This window comes from Amyelois transitella, chromosome 19 (assembly GCF_032362555.1).
Source record: "Amyelois transitella isolate CPQ chromosome 19, ilAmyTran1.1, whole genome shotgun sequence".
Lineage (NCBI taxonomy): Eukaryota > Metazoa > Arthropoda > Insecta > Lepidoptera > Pyralidae > Amyelois > Amyelois transitella.
The window spans coordinates 5,828,794-5,853,452 of NC_083522.1; the positions used below are offsets into that span (position 1 = coordinate 5,828,794).

General features: G+C 35.5%; 2 protein-coding genes across 2 annotated transcripts in view; one reads left to right on the forward strand and one right to left on the reverse strand.

Moving 5' to 3' along the window:
- LOC106132538 (cell adhesion molecule Dscam2) overlaps window positions 1-16,437 on the forward strand; it is a 157,095-nt gene extending 140,658 nt beyond the window's left edge. The window contains exons 17-38 of the mRNA XM_060949429.1: window positions 2,920-3,070; window positions 3,419-3,569; window positions 3,983-4,112; window positions 4,494-4,661; window positions 5,019-5,149; window positions 5,518-5,728; window positions 5,915-6,061; window positions 6,485-6,640; window positions 6,931-7,070; window positions 7,450-7,606; window positions 7,893-8,070; window positions 8,378-8,568; window positions 8,816-9,001; window positions 10,634-10,770; window positions 10,888-11,044; window positions 11,268-11,408; window positions 11,621-11,776; window positions 12,020-12,177; window positions 12,322-12,394; window positions 13,169-13,327; window positions 13,704-13,869; window positions 14,946-16,437. Coding sequence (XP_060805412.1) covers window positions 2,920-3,070; window positions 3,419-3,569; window positions 3,983-4,112; window positions 4,494-4,661; window positions 5,019-5,149; window positions 5,518-5,728; window positions 5,915-6,061; window positions 6,485-6,640; window positions 6,931-7,070; window positions 7,450-7,606; window positions 7,893-8,070; window positions 8,378-8,568; window positions 8,816-9,001; window positions 10,634-10,770; window positions 10,888-11,044; window positions 11,268-11,408; window positions 11,621-11,776; window positions 12,020-12,177; window positions 12,322-12,394; window positions 13,169-13,327; window positions 13,704-13,869; window positions 14,946-15,099 — 3,398 coding nt within the window. The 3' untranslated portion in view covers window positions 15,100-16,437. The remainder of the gene's footprint in view (window positions 1-2,919; window positions 3,071-3,418; window positions 3,570-3,982; window positions 4,113-4,493; window positions 4,662-5,018; window positions 5,150-5,517; window positions 5,729-5,914; window positions 6,062-6,484; window positions 6,641-6,930; window positions 7,071-7,449; window positions 7,607-7,892; window positions 8,071-8,377; window positions 8,569-8,815; window positions 9,002-10,633; window positions 10,771-10,887; window positions 11,045-11,267; window positions 11,409-11,620; window positions 11,777-12,019; window positions 12,178-12,321; window positions 12,395-13,168; window positions 13,328-13,703; window positions 13,870-14,945) is intronic.
- A 1,671-nt stretch (window positions 16,438-18,108) lies between these two features.
- Window positions 18,109-24,618, reverse strand: LOC106132724 (CWF19-like protein 1). Its single transcript, XM_013332235.2, has 11 exons — window positions 24,450-24,618; window positions 24,176-24,336; window positions 23,698-23,796; window positions 23,121-23,344; window positions 22,782-22,897; window positions 22,000-22,219; window positions 21,436-21,550; window positions 21,135-21,286; window positions 20,538-20,714; window positions 19,192-19,352; window positions 18,109-18,837 (listed from the first exon to the last, which is right to left on the reverse strand). The coding sequence occupies exons 1-11, from the start codon at window positions 24,467-24,469 to the stop codon at window positions 18,678-18,680; spliced, it is 1,605 nt and encodes a 534-aa protein (XP_013187689.2). The 5' UTR covers window positions 24,470-24,618; the 3' UTR covers window positions 18,109-18,677.
- Window positions 24,619-24,659: the final 41 nt, after the last annotated feature.

The following is a 24,659-nucleotide window of genomic DNA, read 5'->3' on the forward strand; positions in this document are numbered from 1 at the left end:
CCAATGTAATAACATCACTAGAAATAAATAGGTACTATATTCCACAAAATAATCATGCGACCTTTTGTGAAATGTGAAGAAAGAAAGTAGAAAAACATGTTACAATGTATTGAATTCCGTAGAATTTATCTCCGCCATAATTCACTCAAATTGCTTAAATAACTTCCATTATATCGTAATAAAAGGAAGTCCATTTTATCACCATTCTCAGTTAAGGCTGCGTCTACCTCGATAAAAAGTGTTAAATAGCATCTCTAGCTTGCGTAACTTATTTCCACTGCTCTTATCACTTCATTCTTAAACATCCGTTTTGATGATATATGGCGTAGAGACACACAAAACCTTCAGGCGTGACGTATGGTAGGTACTTTATTTCTCTTTAAGGTTCATAATTTTAACAAAGAAATTTTAATTTTATTTCATGTCATTATGTCCAGAACGAAAACCAACTATTAATTTTATTTAACCAATATATGTAATTAATGATAGCCAACCGCCAATTTGTGGTTGGATTGGAATTCCTGTGATATCTGTGTGCGAGTGATTCCATTGACAATGTGATGCGCGTCTAAGCAGAAAACTCAATGACCATTTGGTAAAAATAATGAGATAAGAGATAGACAGCGACTATATAATACTAAAAGTGAATACCGACTATTATAAATAGTACAAACTACTATTTTTTAAAACTGTGTAAATTTCTGTACAATACAGATCTTACAAATAAACAAAGTTATTATCAGCATACATACATAACATAAAATCACGCCTTTTTCCCGGAGGGGTAGGCAGAGACTACATCTTTCCACATTTTCAGCATACTAATATTTATACTTAAATACGAATATGACACATTAGAGATTCGCATAGGCTCCGAAATACTTCTTTTGTTTAAAATACGAAACCTCTTTAATAGAAATGATTGACATTACTAGGTACAAATTAAGCTTTCAACATAGGCAGCTCTATTAATAATTATGTGTATCTAGAACGCGTTCATGCAGAACTTCAGTATAATCGGTTAAAGACTAATTTTTAAATTTTCACCTAAATTGTAACATTCGACTCGAACTTCAAACACAAGCAGTTAAAAGAAAATTTAGAAAAAATTGGTACAATTTCTGTACTCATACTATTTTTGGCCGCCGTCCGTCGCAATACGTCTCTTTTATTGGAAAACGAGACAGTTGGCTTCAGTCGCCTGCCATTGGAATAAGTTCCTGTGTACGTGTTTGTGTTCCCGATATTGACTTTTGTTGGGGAGCAAATATCGTAAAATATCTTAGCTTTACACATTTTTGGGTTTGTGTTTTGTATTCTCTTTTGTAATTCATGTATTTTGCTTTTTGATAATAAATAAAAATTGTTTCATGATTGAATACGAATAGAGAAAACATACATATTTTTGGGTAAAAATTATTTTATTAAGTAGATACTGCGGCATGATACTTATATATCGGCAACAAGTTGAGGGAAGAAAATAAAAAAGTCACAGAACAATACAAAACCTGTAACGAGATCAAAACTAAGGAATGTGTTGTTAACAATAACTTAACATACATATATTCACTCTGAATGTTAAGTGAAGTGTCTAAATAGCTACTGAAATGTGGCTTAATTGAGGAGGCAAACGTCGGTAAGATATATTCCACTCGATACAGGGGCAAGCACGCGCGTCGTACGCTCGGTAAACAGTTCCGCCGGCGTAATCGTATTTACCGACTGTTTGTTTCGGTTTGACACGGGGTTACTTCAAGTCTATGAAGTCCATTTACTTGGATTTCTCAATATTCTTATACTGTTTAAAGTTTTCTTGGATTGGAATTTGATAGATTAGGCCACAGTTGAAACCTAATTACAGTTGAAAATAAAGGTATTAAGAGTGTTACATAACTTTTCAATACGAGTACTGATGAATTGAATGAAAACGATGGAGAAATATTAAAAACACTATACTTTTTTTAGTTAGGACAGAAATAATAAAAGGGGAAATCTGCGTACTTAGACTGATATATTCTATGGTAATACTAGGGAAATATAAAAGGACATAGGTGACGTCAAAATAATTACCAAAATCTATAAATAATCATATTAATGAAACGAAAAAGTCCTTGGTACGTTCCTTGGTAGAACTTTAACGGGCGACTTTATCAATGGCAGTAAATCATAAAAAGATGGCGGGTATCGTAAACAGGGATAATAAATAATGTGCCGAGACCGCCATCCGCCGCACCAAGTAAATGAAAAGTGTCTAGAAATGACACTAAATTGCTTTACGTAATAAATTGATGGCATCCTAGAAATCCAATTTTATAATTTAAGTGTGCGGCCTGGGAACTCTAAATAGTAAATTATGTGGGCTATCTAGAAAATAATTAACAGATTTAATATTTACATAAAACTTAGCTTATAAATACTTGCTGTCAAAATAAAAATGAAGAAAATATGATTTCTCTGACAGAAAATCGTTCTGTGTCCTTTATATTTTTTGGGAATTTCAAGTAAATCTTTCTGCGACTCGTATCCGATTTTCGCTAAACAATGTGGTTTATCAAATCCAAGAATTCTATTTATCTAAAGCATTCGCATAACATATTTATTTGATATTAATATTTTGTGGGTGTAATAAAGTAGAATATTTAAGGAGTAAAATCTTTATAACATTTTTGACAAATTATTAGAAGAATCATTACATCGATTTATCAATTGCCAAATAGGTACGCCTTAATAATTAATGTACTTACAGCTTAGCATATTAACTTGTAAATAAACTTGCGCACATCTCAAAATGCAATAAAAACCTAATTGCCACCGTCGTAAAATACAAATAATACGTAATAGTAATACATACTATTACAGCATATATTATGATTTTTTAATCCTATGTTTGTATCTTTACTTGACATTTTCCGTCTTCAGCGCCTGCCCGTTTCCCGATGAAGAGTAAAACTGTCCAAGTGACGGCAGGGGAGGCCGCTCACCTGCAATGTGCCGCTTCAGGGGACGCTCCTCTTGAAGTCAGCTGGAGGAGTCCACATCATCACACTATAGCTCATCATTTGGATCAAAGGTTCCCAGTCACATCCTTCGCTCCTACTTTCCGACAGTTCTTACTATATTAAACTACATTGATTTGTAGAACATTTAACAAACGTGTTTTGAAAAATTGAGTTACTGTTGAAGCGTAAAAAGGTACCTAGTTTTTTAAGTATATTTTATTGTTACCAGACCTTTTTTACGTGGACCGCCACACGACAGAGTCTGCGTATCATAAATAGTCCATATTATTGAAAATGTATTGATATTTTACATTATTTCCTTTGTGAAAATTCTCTTTATTCAAATTCAATTCAATGGAAAATCGACCATTTAAATTTAATATGCTACTGCGAAATATCTGAAAATAATATTTTTACAGGTATACTATACGAGAACAAGTGCTGGACGATGGTTTAGTTTCCGAGCTCAGCATATTACAAACATACAGACAGGACACCGGCGCTCTCACGTGTAGAGCGTCCAATGCCTATGGACAAGACGAGATGCTCATTCATTTAGTTGTGCAAGAGGTTAGTACTAGATTCCATTGCGTAGGTACCGATCAGTGGAATTTCATTGATACTTTTAAAGAGTGAGTTTCTGCCGCCAATCAGGGGGTAACTTGTATAAAACGGAGCGTTACGAGTGGTTAATTTGAAATAGCTCGATATCTCTGCTTCTGCCGCTGTTGAAATATTAAGAATTTCTTTGGAATGCTAAGTTTTAACCTATCCTGACCTAATGGCCAAAATTAGACTTAGTTTTTTTATTACAAAGCTTACACTCTTACACCTAATAGACGTCGCCTTTTATTCATTCGTATATATATATATATAACACGTGAACGAAACAAATTCCCAAATTGTAAATACAATTTTATCAATTTTAAAACTCAGATGTTGTTTAACAGCTTATAATCTAATAAAAAATTGTTCATGTTTAGGTACCAGAGATGCCGAAAAATATTAGGATAATAGATCAACAGTCAAGGTCCATTCAAATATCTTGGACCCAACCATATGCGGGAAACAGCCCCATCATCAACTACATTGTCCAGTACAAAGAGGCTCCAGGTAAGGCTTTCTAAAACTAAATTTCATGAACTCTCTGTGCAAAAGTCGCTCGAAAATTATACAGATATTCGATATAAGTATATTCTATGCACATACCTACATATTATCTAAATGACAACACAATTATGTTTCAAATTCAAAAGCTTACTGGCCGTATACAAAAAAAAGTAATTATTTAAGAGAGTAAAAATTATGATTGTCTTTTGTTATTTTTGCACAACAATTAGTACGCGCTATGATCAATGTTTATTCTTATGGCTCAAAGATTTTTAGTGTTTGTTATGGTTTAAAAATTATAGTTTAATATAATTAAATTTTATTACTATCCCGTCTACAATTTTAAACATGTCATTAAAAAGACATTCATATTTTTATCGTCAGAGCCTTGGCCAACAACTCCTCAAAAGGTCATAGTTCCCGGGAGTGTGACGTCAGCAAGCGTACAAAATCTGCAGCCGGCCACATCGTATCACCTACGAATCATTGCTGAGAACAGACTAGGGCAAAGCGAGCCGAGCCAACTGGTGCAGGTCACCACAACTGAAGAAGGTATTGCAGTTTTGACAAAAAGTTCTAGTGGGAATTTGTTATATCATTAGCAGCACAAATTGAGCGTCATTTAATTAGTGTAGCTGTTGAAATGTCAAACCAACAACCAACTGTTGAAATGAATATCATGATTTTTGACAAGGCATAATATGTTTAATTTTTGGCCTTATTTCTAACTATAACGAACCAAATAGTTTAAAAAAGAACGAGATGAGACACAAGCCTTGTTAAAATTCGTGAATTAGCCCCCTCAAAGACTTCTTTTTGGAATGTGCTATTTTTAGGAGAATCAGTTTGAATATTACATAAGTTCTTAAAATCACTTTATTTTTCAATTATTATTGTTCTTTATTTTAGTGCCAAGCGGGCCACCTTTAGATGTAAGAGTAGAAGCAAAAAGCTCAACAGAGTTGATAGTGAGTTGGGAACCGCCACAGCGAGATCTATGGAATGGAAATATTCTCGGATATTATGTTGGTTTTCAAGAGGTAAGTTTATACTTCATAGTTACATTATTTGTATTGAGGTAAATAAATTCACTTTTTTGATTTATAAATCAAAACAATCCAAAAATACTTTGTCTGAACTGTACACCATTATCTGCAAAGGGTTTCCATGTCAAATTTGATTTCTCTCACACATTCTATAATGCCACAAAGCCAAAAAATTCTATATGAGTTAAACATCGAAATGTTAGAAGCTTATTGTCATCTCATCTTATTTTGGAATTTTAAAAATACGTACCCAGTTCCCTTGCGGTTTATTTATTGTCACTACATAAAGCCGTTCGATCGATTTTAAGATGAATGATTTAATTATATTTAATATTCTCCTTAATATAAAATAAAATTTTTAGCTCAACAGCAACAGCACCATACTAAGTGCCAGCGGTCCAGGTGGTGCATCATACACAGTTCGCACTGTCGAAGGCGCGGGTACAGCCAGGGCCCGGACCACGCTCTCGGGGCTTCAGAAACATGCCGCATATGCTGTCGTCGTGCAAGCGTATAATAGTAGAGGAGCTGGACCCGCGTCGCCTCCTACTACAGCTACTACTATGGAAGATGGTAAGCTAATTCTTTAGAGCAATAATCTGCAAAAAGTTTGTATGAACAACATTTGCTAGAGAATGAAATTCGTCCACTACTGCATCGTCACCACGTTGGAAAACAAATCATCTTCCAAATCGTAAAACTATCTCCTGCAAGCGAACCATGTAAATATGCCTTTAAACCTTTACTCTATAATTACAGTACCAAGTCTTCCACCCGGAGCCCTTCAATGCACAGCACTGAGCTCGCAATCTGTTCGGGTATCGTGGGAGCAGCCCCCGATGCGAGGCCGGAATGGCGTGGTCCAGGGTTACCGAGTTACGTATGCTCCCGTTACTGATTGGTATGGTACGTATACACTCATTACTATGGTTTCATACTACTGCATAAAAAGTAAGTCGGATGGAAAAAGGGAAGCCTTTACATTACATAGCAGTGGGACACAAAATAGACTATTAAAAAAAATAGGTATGTACTTAGTCTATTTGGAGTAAAAGGCTGGAGACATTTGGCGTAAGACAGAGGACGTTTGCTCGATGATGAATCAAGGCCTGATCCGGGCTTTGCAGAAAAGAACATAAGTAATTTAATTTTTTTCAACTACTTTTTTATGTTCGGGTACTTCGTATATGAATTATGCCCATATGTATGATGGAGAGGGTGTTTCGCCAGCTCTGACCACTTCTATTGTCATATGGTAGCGTTCAACGTGAAAAGGAGGGCTTTGGATTACATTGTATTGAAATAAAAGATTACCGCTATTTATTTCAGGCAATGAAGAGGCAGTAACCAAGCAGATATCAGGTCTGCACACGACATTATCTGGACTGCGACGGTACACCAACTACTCTGTGACAGTCTGCGCGTTTACCGCGGCTGGGGATGGCGTTAGAGCCGCACCAGTTTATTGCCATACCGAAGAAGACGGTAGGTTATTTATGAAATTAAGCATCATGAATTACTATTTTGATGACTTTTCTAAAAAAAAATATTGTCTTCATCATTTGCCTTTCGTTATTCCCCATGGTGTCATTACCTTTACCCTTTGTAAAATATGCTATTTAATGTTAATAAGTAAAGCTAATTTCGTGATAGCATGGGATTGTGCGCCATCCGACAGCGATTGTTATTACTTTAAAAAGAGGTTAAGTAATAACAATCGCTGTCGGATAGAGTCACAAGAGCAGAGAAAAAAGTGGATTCATTTCATGTTTCAGTTCCATCGGCACCAGCTGACATAAAGGCGGTAGTGTCATCGCGAAACAAGATACTCGTGTCATGGCTACCGCCCGCGGCTCCGAATGGAGTCCTCGTTGGATACACCCTGTATATGAGTGTCATTGAAGATGGTCGAGAAGTAAGTAAATACGTCTCTTGCGCTTAATTTTAAGGAATAACGATAAAGCAATAAGTGTGTAAACGTAAATTAGCGAATACTCGATAGTTCTGATTCCGAATTGCAATAATTTATGCTACAAATTTTAGGATAGATAAATTTTTCCATAGTTACAGTGCTACAGCCGTAGTTTTGTAGCCATCCCATCATTTCATCATTGTATAAAACTACGACTACAGATAATTGAAACCAACTTTCTTTCTATCACCTTCTACGCCTATCGTGACATTTTGTCTATTTTTATTTTGGAGGCTGATAAAAAAAGGCTGCTGCTATTTTTTCCTCACACACACGTTTAACCTCAGTCTCAACTTTAAATAAATCTTTTTTATTCCCTTAGGAAGGTACTCACAAACGAATGTTGTCTCCGAGCACCCTGTCTCACGAGACAGCGAGATCTCCACCGCGAGCCACACATCAGTTCTGGGTATCAGCTAGCACTAGACTTGGTGAAGGAGAAGCTACTCGTGTGGTCACCGTTTTGCCTTCTGATTCTGGTAATCCATAATCCATTACTTCACTTGTTTCATTTTTGAGTATAATCCATCGATAATGCCATCGCACTTTCCAAAAAATTCATCTACGTGTAGTTGGAAATTTTAATTTCTTTGTAATGGCGATGTCATTTTGTTGCAAATCCATAAAGTCTCGTCTCATTTTAATCAAAGCAAATAAATAAGAACATTGTTTTGATAACTATAAAACCTGTTGTTTGTTGTCACCCACGATGGAGTTTTTCCTTAAATTATTTTTTACGTATATTACATCATTAATTCCTTACAGTTCCCGCAAGAATAACATCATTCAGCCGCAGCATAGTGACCCCGTGGAAGGAGAACATTTCGTTATCGTGCAACAAAGTGGGGTTCCCCACGCCCACTACCACGTGGAGCATGAACGGTGCCACTTTAGAGTCTACCTTGCGGAAGAATGTTACTTCTGATGGCACTCTTATCATTAGGTAAGCAGCTTTATCACAGTCAGCTGTATCAAAAAATAAAAAAAATCGAAAACTAATCGGCAATCAGTCAGAACAAAATACAACAACTTCGCTTTAACAAATTGTACTTGAAAAAGGATGGCATAATACATTCATATTGTGACTACATTAACAGCTAACAAAGAAATCTCACAATGATGATTATGATTCATCATGTCTCTCAAACTCAGGATCTTGCATTGAATCTGGCATTGGTAGACCGATACTATTTTTAGATTAGTTCTTGCTTAATTTTCTATGGTTTCTCTGACAACTTGTAATTTTTCAGCATGACCCAATACGCAGACAGCGGTAACTACACATGTTCTGTGGAGAACGCTCACGGTCACGACGAGGTCACGTACAGCGTGGAAGTGAAGGTTCCGCCCCAACCGCCGGTGCTGGCCGTCGTCGACTCTTACGCAGACTCCTTGCATCTCCAGTGGAGCGACCAGGGCGATGGAGGCAGCCCTATTCTTGGTAAGTCATAAAGTGCAACATTTTGATGTAGCTGGTGTCTCTACACTCTGTACTAATTATGTCTACCTGTCAATGAGCAGCTAAACCCACTCCCTTTACAAGTAGATGACGTATCTCTAAATTAGTTTTGTCAAAACAATCCAATCTGAAGCGCAAACTTCTTAAACTCCTAGTTTTCAGGTTATCAAGTAAAAATCACATTTACGGATCGGAACAGGCTGCCTCTCAATGTTTTATAACTTTTCAGGCTACGTGATAAACTATAAGCGCGAGCACGGCGACTGGGAGGAGCTGCAAGTGGAGTTGGGGACATCGGAGCACGTGCTGCCGAATCTGTGGTGCGGCACGCGGTACCAGCTGTACATCACGGCGTTCAATCGCATCGGGACCGGATTGCCATGCGATATTGTTCATGCCTATACCAAAGGGACTGGTATGTTTTAACTTACTCAATTTTCAACCCCATAGGTGTCTTTGTATTTTTTTAAATATTAAAGAGATAAGCCTAGATTTAAATTCTTGAAATATTAAGTTATATTTTTAAGTTTTTGACGGCCTCTGTGGCGCAGCGGTAATACGCTTGTCTGTGACACCGGGGGTCCCGGGTTCGAATCCCGGCCAGGGCATGATGAGAAAAGAACTTTTTCTGATTGGCCTGGGTCTTGGATGTTTATCTATATAAGTATTTATTATTATTATAAAATACTAGCTTTCCGCCCGCGGCTTCGCCCACGTGTAATTCGGTTATATATATATTTACGTGATTCTTTTTTTGTTCGGTAGAGTATACTTTCAAGTTGGTCCCGTTGTTACCTAGTCAGGATCTGATGATGGTATTCCAGGGAAATCAAGGGCAAACCTCAAATTTACAGGCAATTACGTTTTTGACAATTTCATAGATCTGTTTAAGTATTTGCGTCTGATAGTCATCATCCCATGTGAATGAGCTGATGATGGAAGGTACAACTCCTCAACGGTTAGGAGTTGAAAGAAAATTCTTACGAAGTTATACGTACATGTGAGGCTATTAGGTTGACCTGATAATAAAAAGTAAATCTCATTAACGTTAAGAATTTAGGTGAAAATGGATGCGGACAAATTTCGTCTCTTCACTTGTTTCCTTTTAGCTGTTTGTATGGGTAGTGTTAACACAAAATAAGGATTTAAAGGCGTGATGTTATTAATGTTATGCATGTATGTACATAATTATGTATGTTATAATGTATGTTAAAGAGACGACTGAAAGTTGTCATACAAAGTCTTTTTTTTAAGGATGGGAAATCATCAAATGACCTCTCCCGCTCTGGGTGGAACGGAAGGGAGTGTCAGACTTTTACTGACTAAAACCCACCTCGTTCCTTCAGTTGCCCTTTGCGTTCCGGGGCCACGGTATCTCGTTAGAACTTTCCCGCAGCCCCGGCTCAGTTTATCCCGTTTCCCCCCCTTGGGGGTTGACATTTCAAAAATCCCTTCTTAGTGCTCACTTATGTTACTAAAGGAACCTCTGTTCAAAATCTCAGACTCCTATACCGAGCGGTTTCGGCTGTGCGTTAATAAATCAGTCACCCAATCGCACCCCCTTAATCACGATTGGAGGGTAGTTTGAAAAAACTTATAATGTCAAACATATTTACTTGCCTATGTACGTGTTCATGCCAAGTTTCAAGTTTATAAACCCAAGGAATAAGATTTTTCATAGAAACGTTTTTACCCCTTTTCCCCCCCTTGGGGGTTGAATTTCCAAAAATCCTTTCTTAGTGCTCCCCTACATTTCCCAAGGAACCTACATTCCAAATTTCAGCTGTCTACGACCAGTAGTTTCGACTGTGCGTTGTCTGTCAGTCAGTCACTCAGTAACGGAAGAGTTTTATATATATAGATAGTATCGTTGAGTTAGTATCTCGTAACACAAGTCTCGAACTTACTTCGAGGCTAACTCAATCTGTGTAATTTGTCCCGTATATATTTATTATTTTATTATTTATATACGATATGTTTGCTCAGTTTCACTCAAATGTTGTCTAATCCCCTTTTACCCCTTAATAACCCAGTCTATTTCTTGCAGTGCCCGTGAAACCAAAGCACTCGCAGATGATAACGCTAAATACGACTACAGTGACGGTGTGGCTGGACTCGTGGGGTGATGGCGGCTGCGGCATTCTTTACTTCGTCATCGAGTACAGAGAGATAAGCCAATCTCAGGTATTAAAGCAGAATATTGTATTGACTTATTGTTCTTCGCAATGGTTTAGTTTTGGCAGGCTAAGATGACAATTTCATTACAATTATATTTCTATATTCTTGCATTATCCTTTTCAGTGGCGCCTAGTCTCAAACAGCGTACAAGCGACAGAAAGGGTATTCAGCGTGACAGGACTGACTCCGGCCACTCAGTACCAGTTGAGAATAACAGCGCACAACAATGCAGGCCACGCTGTCGCCTTGTACAATTTTACCACACATTCTTTGTCTGGCAGTAAGTGTGACCATGTCATATTTTGTTCATCTTTATTGTTGAGTTTCCTTATTTGTTTGTCAGAAAATAAATGTCGAAATCATCTAGATCTATAAGTACTTCTTCATAACCGAACCTTACACTTGACTCTATCAGCATTTCTCTATCTTTTCTTCATTTGTATACTCAATTTCTTCGGAAAACTTAAGTAAACTACGTAGTTAAAATCTTTGCATTTTTTCAGTGTTAGATGGTGAACTTTCCCCTCCAGTCCCAGCTGCTGGTTCCAGATCTTTAGGCGGCGCGCGTGTCATTCTACCAGCAGCGTTATCTTTACTAGTTCTCGGTGCTCTGATAGCTATTGTACTATTAGTGAGAAGAAATAGTGAGTATTTCACTTTTCTAAATATACTACCTATCATAACACATCATCTTTAGTAAAAACAACTTTTAAATTGAGTCAGCAGATATTTTTTAATATTATCTTAAGTGAGACAAGCATATTTAAGTATATATATTTAACACTTACCGTAGAATTATAGGTTGCATATTCTTATTATAAAAACTGATAACATAATTATGTAACACTTGTTTCAGAAGCCGGTGGCACAGAAACCGTTGCCACCGAGAGTGGGGTCGGCGAGTCGCCTTCTGTCGCGCAACTGCAAAACAAAGTGAACCGCGACCAACAATACCTGGCCGCCAGGGCGCAGCATCCCCCGCCGCAACATCATTACAAACATGCATCTAATGGTAAAACATGATTATTCATTCTGTATTACACAATTTGTATGGCGTTGACTCCGCAAACCATGAATCCCATAAAGTGCCTCCGTTAACACATTGCCTGCAACCAACATAAAGTCATCAACATATCAATATATTCAAATTAATTATATATCATATTAGTTAAAAATGACATTAATGTTTTAAGTTTTACACATTTGAATATATATAAAACTAATAATATACATTCCGTCATTATATTTCCCACAGAATATATCGAAGACATCTGCCCTTACGCGACTTTCCAACTGACAAAACCCACAGCGTATAGCGAAAGCAGTTATAGTGGCAACGTATACAGCGGACCTTATCACTCCGTGCGTGGTTCTTTTGTATACCACGACCTTAAGCAGAATGATAAATATAAGGTAAATATTCGGTATATTTCAATGATTATAATTTTGATATAATTTGTTGATATAATCGCATAATAATGTAACATAGTCGAAAAAAAAATTAAAATTTTCCTACAAAACATGCTACATTATTAAAAATAATTATTATTATTTCAGGGCAAAGAGCCAGAATACACAAAAGTACGAAGAAAAGGAAACAGACTCAGAGATCCACATTCAGAAAGTCAAGGTAAGATCAAATCTTTTTTCTACTAGTATTTAATCTTGCAGCGCTTGTCTAACGTAGTTAGCTACATTAGTTTTGTTATAGTAGTTTGCACCTCTATTGAATTGACTTTACTTTTATCCCATTACTGATCAAATTTGACGATATATCGCCTTTTATGCAACCTGATGGAAGCGTAAATGTAATTTGTAAAGGTAAGCATGCACACCGTATGTATTATCACATACCTGAATGTTAGTTATTTTCGCTTGACCATTGGCATGTAGTCCCAGAGCTTATTCGATCCGTTGCTTCAGCTCACGTATTTATTAACGTGTCATTTTATAGTTTTGACGCGACACTCCATAAACATTCATATTTCACTTGCTTCTTCGCTGCGAAGATTCTACCATGGAAACAAATATTATTTAGTAGACTTTATAACCAAACAAAGTAGAAGTGAATTAAGTAGTTTGTTTATTAGTTTACAGTATATTGTCTTATTTCTTTTGCGCCCGTTTTGTTTTCTTGATAAACCGTTAGGAAATTTATGAAAATTCCAAAATATTTTTCACAAAACTCAAGCAAATCATATGATATTCATTGAGGTGATCAGATAGGTTTTATAATGAAATAAAACCTTTCAGAATGTTATATTTGAGTAAGATCGCGAAGATCACAGCACTAATTGATTTATCACAAATATCATCAGTAACTTACTTGTTTCCACGGTAAATCCGCAGCTTCATCACACCACGAACATCGTTTCCGCCAAGTAACATAACACTTATATTACAGAGTCGGACAACTTGGGCTCAACGGACTCGGAGGTGAAGAAGATACTAACGCTGCACCTGCCCATTACAGAGTACGAGGACGACGCCAGCGACGACGCCAGCGCGCCGCATTCCGACAGCGAGCCAGCCGCGAGATTGCGGCCCGCGCATCCTACCACTTGTTAGTAAACTTGTAGGCCCATCTAAACAATCGATCCTGCAAGGGAACTGACTGAACCTAGCTTTTATCATGTTAATTCCGTTATATATAATTCGAAACATGCTACCGGATCCTTCTGAAAAAATTTTGCTAATAGTTTTGGAGAAATGAATTGTGTTATTATTACCTTTTGTTAAAATTTTTGCACAAATCAAAACCTAAGTTAGCGAACTTATAAAGTCATTAGCAAACTCAAAACCCCGTAAAGTGATTGACCAAGGATCATCAAATAAGGAAAAATTTCAAGGGTTAATTTGTCTGGGTGTATTTTGTTGCGAGACAACTAAAATTTTATTAAAATCTTTATGTTTAATATAACAACTTGAAAACTCATCAGACCCATCAGTGGAGCGTGAAGAATCATCGTCTTCATCGGAGAACTCTATTGGAGGCGTCGTGCGTAAGGCCTTCCCATCTCGAAAGGGCAAGGCCGGCGCGCTTGGCAAGAGACACGTCCGCTCTTCAAGCGGGTATAGCAGCCACAACGATGAAACCACTTTTAGGTACGCAGTCAATCGCCCTTCTTAAACTGAGGTCACACAGATGCGGTAACGAAGCCTTTTAAGCCAGAAGGATTTCAAAGAGAAAAACGCATGAGCTAATAGATTTTCTGAAAACTTGAAGCCTCTTAGCCGAAAGTCGTAACAATTTTAATATTTACAGAAATAGGGCAAAAGATTTAACTAGTTTTTAGTAGCGTTTTTCGTTTTCTGTGAGGCCTCTGTGAACCCTAACCTAAGCTAGATCATCATATAACTTCTATAAATAGACAAATTACTTCAGCCAAAAACAATTGCAAAGTAAAGCAAAAGCCGAATTGGTGGTATTTCTATGTGTAGCATAGACCCTAACTTCTTTCGCTTCTTAGTTAAAAGATTATGGAATCGTCTGTATAGCAAACCAAGACAGACTATTTCAGAAATCATAAACAACTTGTATAATACTTTTATACAGGTTTTTATCATTATTTTTTTAAATGCCAGTATTGAATTAATAATATCACAATTTTTACCAACACCTGTATAAGTACTTATTATTCGAGGTGTTTCTTCTCATATTATTTCCGGAATTCCTGTATAAAAGTTATTGTACAGGATGTTTCATTCGCTCGAAACATTCTGTATGATATTGTTTTCAATTTCCGAAGTAAATTTGTGATGAACACTATACAGAATGTTTCAAATATATTTTTTTAAGTCGTGAAATGGAAGGACGGCGGTCTGGGCAAGCGGCGCGAGCCTATCTAGAACGAGTAACGCAGCTACATCGAAACGACTATTAGGTACCTATTACTTTATCGATATGTCTCCCTCTTCCATATTATTTTATGTTTAACTAACCTGAAAGTTCTTTATAGAAAACCACAAGTTATGTAGTATGAACCACGGTGCATCTTATTTATTTTATGATTAAAAATATACAGCATTACAAAAATCCTTAGTCTTATTTTTGTACTTCAAACCAAAATTACATCGGCATATTTGCCAGTGATTTAATATAACAGCAAAGTTCTGTCTAAAACTAATAAATTAATTGAATAAACAGCACTATGCTAACTACAATGAAAACTTAATTTCAGTATATCAAACTACCCGTCATTCAACGAACACATCCATCCTCCATCGCGATTCTCCGACGACACAGAATGCGAGGGACATCACCGGCGCAAGCGCGGGCCGCATCCCCACCCAGACGGCAAAATCACTAGAGAGGCGTTCCAGATCAATGTATGAAAATCGAACTTCAAATTACGGTTAAAAATTTGAATTTCGAAGCTTTGATAACTTCGAAGTAGATGAGATGTTTCAAGCTTTGTGAAAACATAAATATGAATTAAGATTAAATCACTAGTAGAAAAGGAATGTAAACCAATGAAAGGCCCAGTTAATTAGTGAACCTTAAAGAAAATTAGATTAACGAAATTGTTTCACTGAGTTTATAGACACGGTTTAGTGAAAAGACCTACAAAAACCACGCACATCATTTTGATTTGGTGGGCTATTATAGCTAAATGCATCTCGGTTAAGGAATATTATAAAAGTGCCAATAAATAAATAGCTTAAAAGATTCAAAATATTGAACCCATGGCATTCTTTCGATAAAAAAAAATCTACAAATTAAATATATACGTACACATTATTTAAAACATACGCTCTTCCTTTGATGACGAATGAATAACGATTGGATAACGAATACATTACTTTTAAGAAATTACTCAACTGACTATGATACAGTTGTATATCAAATAGTTGAATAAAGCACTTTGTAACGCTTTTAAGAAATAGATTTTCTATAACTGTTGCCAAATTCTAACAAACTTTCGTACTGTACATATAGATGTAGATAGATAGGTAGGTATAGCCAAAATAATTATGATAACTCTTAGTGCCATACAATAATCATTTTTGTACTCCAAATTTGAGTATTTTATTAATCTTAAAATATTACACGTTGAATGCTCTATGAGTATATTATGACTGAACCAAACCAGTTAATTCTTTTCGTTCATGTAGCCTTAACCGAAATCATGAAAAAATAGCAACAAAATCTATGAAGGAAAATTAGGAAAACCAACATCGCGACATAAAAATAATTTTAACTTCAAAAAAAGGAGGAGGTTAACAATGATGATGATGATCGAGATATAAAATTTAATAAAAAGTTGTTTTCATACTAACATAAGAATTTTGTTTGGATCTCTCGTATGTACTCAATGTTATGTAAATACTATGTAATTACATGTACTTTCGACTATCGAATATAAATAAGGAGAACAATAATTAAAATATAAAAAATATATATTTTAAACTTAATGCCTTATTGACCAAAGTCTTAAAACTAGTTACGGATGTAATTTTGAGACATTATATCCACTGTTTAATACGAATTGTTTGATTGTTGTAAAGTTTATGAAAACTATATGTTTTCATCGATTTAAAACTTGTCATAACAGTAAATTTCCGAGCTATAATGTAATAAGACATTTCATTTCCTGTTTTATGTCATATTCAAACTATAGTCAAACTTTATATGAAAGCGTTTGAAAAGACGCTTACATAAAAAAGCACGTCAAAATTTTATTGTACCTACTCTATCCAATTGTTCATTTTTTTTTATTTAATAAAGCATATTCATATGTTACAACTTTAGTGACATTATGTAAATAATTCTACACAAATTAGGCAAATTTGAATGTGGTTATCAACATTAGGGAGATAAATGTTTTCTTTGACTGTTTTTATTTGACAACTTCAATGTGTTATGATGTGTTTTTATTCTACAAGCAAGGCCTGTCCACCACTGTTTCGTACTCGAAATGTTGTTTAACATAGAAATTATTTCGATGTTATATAAAGGTGTTTGGCCCCAAAAGAAATATAACACATTTTATCACAGTAACTACTTTATACTTACAGTAGTAGACAGGCTTAACGTCTATTTAGACACCGTATCGCGCTTTACGTGAATCAATCGATGTAAAATAAACAAATATAGCATATATGATCCTCAGTAAACAGTAACACAAGACAATACACTTATATATAGTTTGGTGAATATGGCAGAAAGTTAACTTTGTATGTACTGGTCTGTAACTGTAGCATAGTCTATGAGTGTTGAACGTTATACTTGGCCTTGGTTAAGGGGAAGCGAGCAATGTATCACAATAAATACGTCGTAATCTCTCTCATCTTTGAGTATTCCCATTGCAACCTCAACTGTTACATCAGTAACCATTAAATATAAGGAAATTAATTACTTGGAAACAAAATATATGAAGGTTAAAGTTCGAAGCACTAACTAACAAAAACAGACACTAAAACCTCTCAATGTTGTTTACTGTTTAACTCGCGGCGTATGCAAACACCATTTATCGTGTGAAAAAACGGTAAAGTAAGTGTGATGCTCGCGGCCTTTAACCACGCTGACCAAGCCAACAAGTTTTATATTCAATGACACATTTTGAATAAGTTGTGTGAATTTTTAATGATTTACAATTGTTTACGTTGACTCTCTTTAGTAATTCCAACGAAGACTGCCCTATATTTAATTGAGATCTATTTTATATATACTAGACACAAATACCTAATGCTAGTCAATCGGAGATCAAATACTAGTTTAGCCATTACAATGTGACAATCTGTATAAAAAAGGAAAATATGATATTTGCACTTATGAATCATGCTGCAAATTGCCTTCTTTGTTTTGTAGTGGATTCAAAGCCTGCAAAGAAAGATACCAACAGGAGCTATTTGTTTCGTTGTTTCTTGTTTGGATAAAATATAATATGATATTGATGATTCTACTTAAATTTCTATCCATGAAGTACGTCTGAAATTTTAAAGAATACAATATCTGAGACCTAATACCCAAAATAAAAATTTAAATCGTATTCTACCTAAATGAATTCATTCTACATAGAATGCAACTGTTATATTTTTGGTTCATTGGGTTTAAAAATCGCTAAAATTTTCCTGTTGTTTACATACATAAGTGCAAAGTTATCTCTTCATGTAAATCCTCACAGACAATTATTTGAACATTATCGTAACTTTAGTTTAAGTTACTCTTATTGCATTTGCAATATTTTAAACGACTACGAATTTTGACAATTATCATTTAATTCTAGTCATTTCGAATCTAGTCTACATACCATATCATTTTGGAAATTATGTTAATATACATTATAACATGAATATTGTAAAAGTTAGTTATCATGTTGTTATAATATGTTTTTATAAAGCAAACGAGTTATTAGGACAGTATGATGTGAACGAAAATAATAAAAAATCATTTACATGTTGTGTTTATTAATGTATCCTTGAGATTTGACTTTTTCCATCTATGATAAAAGCGAACTTTAATTCCCAGTGAAGGGACTGATGTAGATTCCTACATTTAATCTTCGAAAAAAGCTTTTTTTAGCCTTTTTATTTAAGTGTCTCTCTCTTCCACACAGTATGTTGTACTGTATAAACGGATTTTTAATTGTGTACCAAAACATTCCGAGGAGAGTTGAAGTTAGCCAAGTAGGCGATAGTTAAATCTTAGCAGATGTGTTCACAGGCCCATATCTTCAAAGTAAAAGTTGTGTTTGGTCTATCAGTAAAAAAGAAGGTAGAAATTCCAATCAATTACAACTTTTTTATGTACTGCACGGTATTACCATGCGATATAAAGACTTGGCCAAAACCTTTCTCAAGATTGACTAAATAGTTGACGACATACATTCACATAATGAAACAAAAAACATTTCTTTAACAATCACTATTTACTTATATTAACACCACTTCGTCATTAAAACTTAGCACACTCAATCACTGTCACTATCCGCATCAACGGTAAAGTCAAAAGGCTTGAATTTCTCCCTGAAACTAGCTACGTACGAATCCTCTTCGTCTTTGCTGAGTAAGCACTGCCGCCAATCTGATTTGTCTTCACAATTGAGAATAGGCCCGCTTGATAACACGTCCCTAAAAAAATATTTACTATCAAATTTTAGTTTTGATACGACACCCAAAAAAAAACTCTTTCCTGAAAAGTTTTGATACATGTTTTAATTCATTTACTTTCGTTTTTGGAACGAAGATAGATATTATAACCATCCTGGTTCTTCATTTCTCTGGAGAGGAGTCCGAGGTGCGTCTATGACCACGATCCTGGATTGGGGAAAGAGGTTTAAATATACATGAAGTGAAGTCGACTGGCCTCCATAAACTTACCAAGGAGACCTAACCTATATTGGATTATTGTTATACATCTAATCAGATGTAGCACTTCCATCTGCTATTTCATAACAGAACCTGAATAATCAATATAATAGTCACCTTCCAAACTGCAATGGAAAGTGTTTGGGAGTCTTCGCATAGATCTGTTCTCCGGAAGGTAATTCCGCATGGAAGTACGGTGCTCCGGGCAACGTCACCTGCTTCATATCTGCGTATGGAGGTAACACTTCCATCTGTATGCTGTTTATGCCAGCTTCGTCCTAGAATAATACAAAATATTGAAATATAGGAAATTATGTTAAATATTTAAAACCACGTCAAAATATGAAACAAATACCAGTCAATACTCTTCCGTATCTGAACCCAACATATTCGTCAGATAAGAGCCGCCTCATTGAAAAAGCCTGACTTAATCAAGCAGACCAATCCATGGGCAAAGGCCGCACACCGAGCTCTCTTCTCCAGTGTGGTGTTGGTCCAGTTCAAACATTGTTCATCTTTCAGAAAGATGAACAATGATATTTGAATCTGAATGATATTAATTCTTCATCCATGTGCATTGTTTTGAAGCAGAAATGAGTCGTCATTGAATGATTCAGAACTGTATACCTTAAGCAGGGCTGCTTGAATACCTTTACCACTCGACAACTGACTTTGAAGACATGAAGTACAGTAGAATCCGTTTAGTACGACTTCGCATATAACAACCAACCGTTTTTAGCGACGCAACTATAGACATATGTTTGGTTTCGTATCGAGCCACTATGAAAGTACATTCGTTTATTACGACTCCGCTTATAACGACCGACCGCTTTTAACGACGGAATTCAACGCACATTGTCCGGTTATAACGACGTGCGTCGACGTGTTTACAAACAAATCTAAGTTATAGGTACATAATAGAAGCTATCCCCGCCCCGCGCACCTACCTAGCCCATGCATCGCGGACTGTCTGTTTTGTTTATGTTACATTTCCTAATTTGCGGGTGACAAGTGAGTGCGCGTACTAAAATGGCTAAGCGAAAAAGTTTCTCTATTGAAGAAAAAAGTTTTATTTTACAACGTTTTTACAATTGCATAATGCAGTCCGTACTTCTTACTATAAAAATAAAAAACAAAAACAATCAAAAATTACCGACTTTTTGCAGTAGGTGTTGCGTTGTTTTAAATTACTTATTGATTAATCTCATTTCTTTTCCTTCTTAGTACACTTCTGTACCGTATATGTATGCATATTATTATATGTGAAATAAATAAATATTTTTAATTCAATGTTTTTTTTTTGTCTGTTAGTCACCTTAATACGTATTAATACGTATGTACATAAATTTTGTATATGATTATTAAAAAAAAAATGTTTGTTTAGTACGACTTCCGGTTATTACGACGTAATATCACTGGTCCCTTGACCGTCGTTATAACCGGATTCCACTGTAATAATTTACCTGGAAAACTTCCAGCAATTGCAATGAACTGGCCCTGGGCACCGGCACACACTGTATCTGCATGTGTGTCGTTTTGAAGTTCCTCTCGAAGAAAACCACCAGTTTGTCCAGCGATGAGTAGAACTGCTTCAGAGCAGACTTGAACTGTTTTATTTCCGCTATCACCTCATCTGGGGCCTGTAATTATATATTTATTGATATAATCAAGAATGAAAATTAATGATATTATCGGTATTTCCGAAGATTACAGACAGCTCTTATGAATAGTTCTCGAAATATAAAAAAATATATATATATATAGTGCCGTGTGGTTCCCGGCACCAATACAAAAAGAATAGGACCACGTCACATCTCTTTCCTATGGATGTCGTAAAAGGCGACTAAGGGATAGGCTTACAAACTTGGGATTTTTTTCTAGGCGATGGGCTAGCAACCTGTCACTATTTGAATCTCAATTCTATCATTAAGCCAAATAGCTGAATGTGGCCATTCAGTCTTTTCAAGACTGTTGGCTCTGTCTACCCCGCAGAGGATATACACGTGACCATATGTATGTATGTATGCATGTAGGAAAAATATGGAGGATGGCGAATTAACCTTTGTAACGGACTGGTGATGCGCAATCGGTAGTATCAAGACGTGGTAGGGCACGAGCGGACCTTTAGCCAGGGCGAGGTAGCAGTGAGTGCCCACACATATCACTAGGTGCTTCTCCACCGAAGGGGAGGCTAGGCAGAACCAGCAGCTGTCTGAAATAAAATAGACATAGGTACATAACATTACAAAAAGAGAACAACATATGTACAATATATTCTTCTGTGACTCATCATCCCTAACATGGAAATTGGATTCTTGACTGAAAAATCATAAAAATAAAATTAATTATTATAATAATTACCTTGGTCAATCTCTTTCCGTTTCCTCTCTGGATTGTCACCGGACTTTCGTTTTCTTTTGCCGCTGTCGTCATCTTGTGCGTCCATATTGAAGAAAAACTGTCCATTGCCTGTGAACTTAATAAAATCACTTTTTATTAAAAATCCGCCCGCTTTTTGTTGTTAAGTATCAATCTGTATTGACTTAAAATCTGATAATTTTATACAGTGTGTTAATGATTCCGTAAATAACTTTTGGTATGACTAGAGCTTTAAAATGATTGTTTATATATCTAATGATAATATTGTAAATAAAAGTTGATTTATTAGTAAAACTTTGGTCAATAATGCAGGTATTAAATTAGCATGTGCTTTTATTTTAACTCGGACATATCTTTATTAAAAAATTATAACTTAGGTCATGAAGACTTACAAAACAAGACTATTAATTTTGGCAAATTAACGATTCCCTTATTGAATTAAAGAAAAGTCCTACTCTAAAAGACACTACTTAGTACTACACTTATGTATCAAAATGCCATATTTTTCATTACACAAGTATTTAAAAATTAAATATTATCACTAACCTTCACAACTTTCCCCGGTTGATGTTGCTTCAACATTTCCGCATCATACGGACACGGAGTCTCGTCCGTGGTCGCTTGCAGTAGATCCGTCATCCTCATCTTAGTGACGGGTTGTAGTGAACACGCATAGATCCACTTCTCCTTGGATTTGTTACCTACAGGAGCCAAACCTATGAACCGTGTAGCGCCCTCTCTGTAGTCCTGGTGAATGCTTTGATTTCTGAAAGAAAATGTACATACTTATATCACCTTTTGCCCATTACTGGAAAGAATTGATATGACAAGTAATTATACACAAAACAGGTAAGTAGGTAAAAAAAGTCTCAAATTTATTAGCCTTCCCCATGATTGGCTTGATTGGCACATATATAGTATGTGCCAGCGGCTTCTTAATATTTAATTAAAACTTTATTGCACAAAAAAAATGTACAAAAGGCGGACTTAATGCCGTCTGGCATTCTTTACCAGTCAACCAGCTGACCAAACAGAAAAACTTTAAGTTGGTGTTCACATGCATACTGCAAAATACATACATTACAAAAAATGCATAAATATACTCAAGATATATAAAATACATTATCTTATTCCATGACTTTATTCACTACCAGACAAGCATGCAAGATTGAACTAGATGATTGTGCCCATTTTCATAGTTGTGTATATCAATGGGAAGGAAAGTATGTAGTTGGAGTGGTCATATTCTAAAGTGGCAGGGACCATAGGGCAAAGCTAGGGACCAACTGACAGTATAAAATAAAACTTAAAGTTGTACAACTATTTACCTGTACGGCTGCCTTTCATAAAACTTCTCTTTTGATGGAACAAAGTGATATCTTGGCTTCACATGTATCGCTAGCCACGCTATCAGATCTGACAGACAATCTTGTTCCACATCTATCTGAAAAGAAAAAATAAATATTAACTTCTTAAACATTTTATTTCATATTTTCTTTATTTTCTAGAATTTTCTATATAACTATATAAAAATAGAACAATTAAAACAAAACATGGTAAAATAAAAAAAAAATAGGTGACCACTGTGTAAAAGCATGGAGTGGAATTCTTTAGTGTAACATGTTTTTGAAATATTTTATAAATAGAACTATAAAACCAATATATACCTTTTGAGTCTCATCTTGCTGTATTCCAGCCGGCCACAGCGTAGTGATTAGCACATCCACACCTCTATACTCACTCTGCCCTCTGAAACAGGCATCTCGTACCGCACTGCAGTCACTTGGCTCAAAAGTACACATCGGGATGTCTTTGCCTAGCTCTCGTCTTGACAGACCAGTCAGGTAAGCTATTTTTACATCGGCACTAGTTGTGAATATGCCTCTTTTGCCTGCAAAAATGAAGATAATTTCTACAAGTATCCTTTATACTATTCACATATGTAGTTTTCATCGCTCAGGATTTGTGAAAATATTCTTGTTTATCAACTGTCTCCAATCAACCAAATTATTGAATAATTCTAACAAATAAATGTTTCTATTTTATTTCTACCAATTTCTATTCCAATAAATGTTTCATTGGAATAGAAAAAATAGAACAGAAAGTGATAAAATAATACATATTGGATAAAACTTCTACTAGCAGTTAACCAAGTGGTATATTAATTAGTATTATACATTATATCTGTAGATTATAATCTAAGTAGGCATTTCATGTTTTATTGAAACCGCTTATTTAACTTACCCATATAAATGATATTGGGCGCAATTTCAGATCCCTCTTCACAATAGAAATTCACATGGTCACTGTTAGAGGGGCCAAAGACATAAGTTGTTACAGGCACTGAAAGAGATAATTTTGAATTAATAAAACAAATCATGACACAAAGCATAAACTACCACAAGATCATCTTGATAAGGATTATAGCTAGAATATGTAACTCTTTCTTTCCATAAATAATATACAAGACTTCCCTTAAGACTAAGGCAGGCTACATCTTTCCACAATCCCTGATGTATACTTCATTGCTTCATCTATACTCATCACTCTCTTCATGCAAGTTTGTTGGTTTACCAAACCTGTCTGACTTGACCTTTCACCAGAACTTCCTTTTGTAATTATTTCTAAACATTTATAACTAACTAACAATATCGAAAGTACCTACTAAGAATACAGTTCCAAGAGAAGGAAGTAGCGGGAAAACAATAAGCAATTAAATCACCTGTTCTTGTTCGCATTCTGTAAGCATCAAGCTGGGAATTATCATCCCCGAAAAAGTTTCCGACACACAACAACACATCAAAGGCGCCAGACTTCTTCACAATGGATTCCACCCGCGAAAACAAGATATTGAAATTACCATTTACGTCACCGCATATCAGGCTGTAATATATAATGATTTATTACTATTAAACGGTCACCCAACATTAAATTACATGTAGGTAAGAATATCAGCATTATTTTATCAAATAAAAAATTACATTACGTTTACTTACGTTTTCTGTTTTTCGGACATTTTGTTTGAATCGACAAGTAATAAAGAGCTTTATTTATTACTTTTATCGCTAAGAAATACTGTAAAGAACCCGGATCGTTGAAACAATATTTATTTGAATGGTAATCCAAATAATGTAAACAAAATAATGTAACCTAAAAATTATAATAACTTAGACTCTGTCACTAGTGTCACTGCCAAAAAGTGAAAA

Bases quoted from the DNA above. Each gene is read 5' to 3' on its own strand.
- LOC106132724 (XM_013332235.2), bottom strand. From the start codon at position 24,469: ATGTCCGAAAAACAGAAAAC. The intron at 24,337-24,449 runs GTAAGTAAACGT...TATATATTACAG, and splicing joins ATGTCCGAAAAACAGAAAAC to CCTGATATGCGGTGACGTAA. The intron at 23,345-23,697 runs GTAAGTTAAATA...TCATTTTTGCAG, and splicing joins GCCCAATATCATTTATATGG to GCAAAAGAGGCATATTCACA.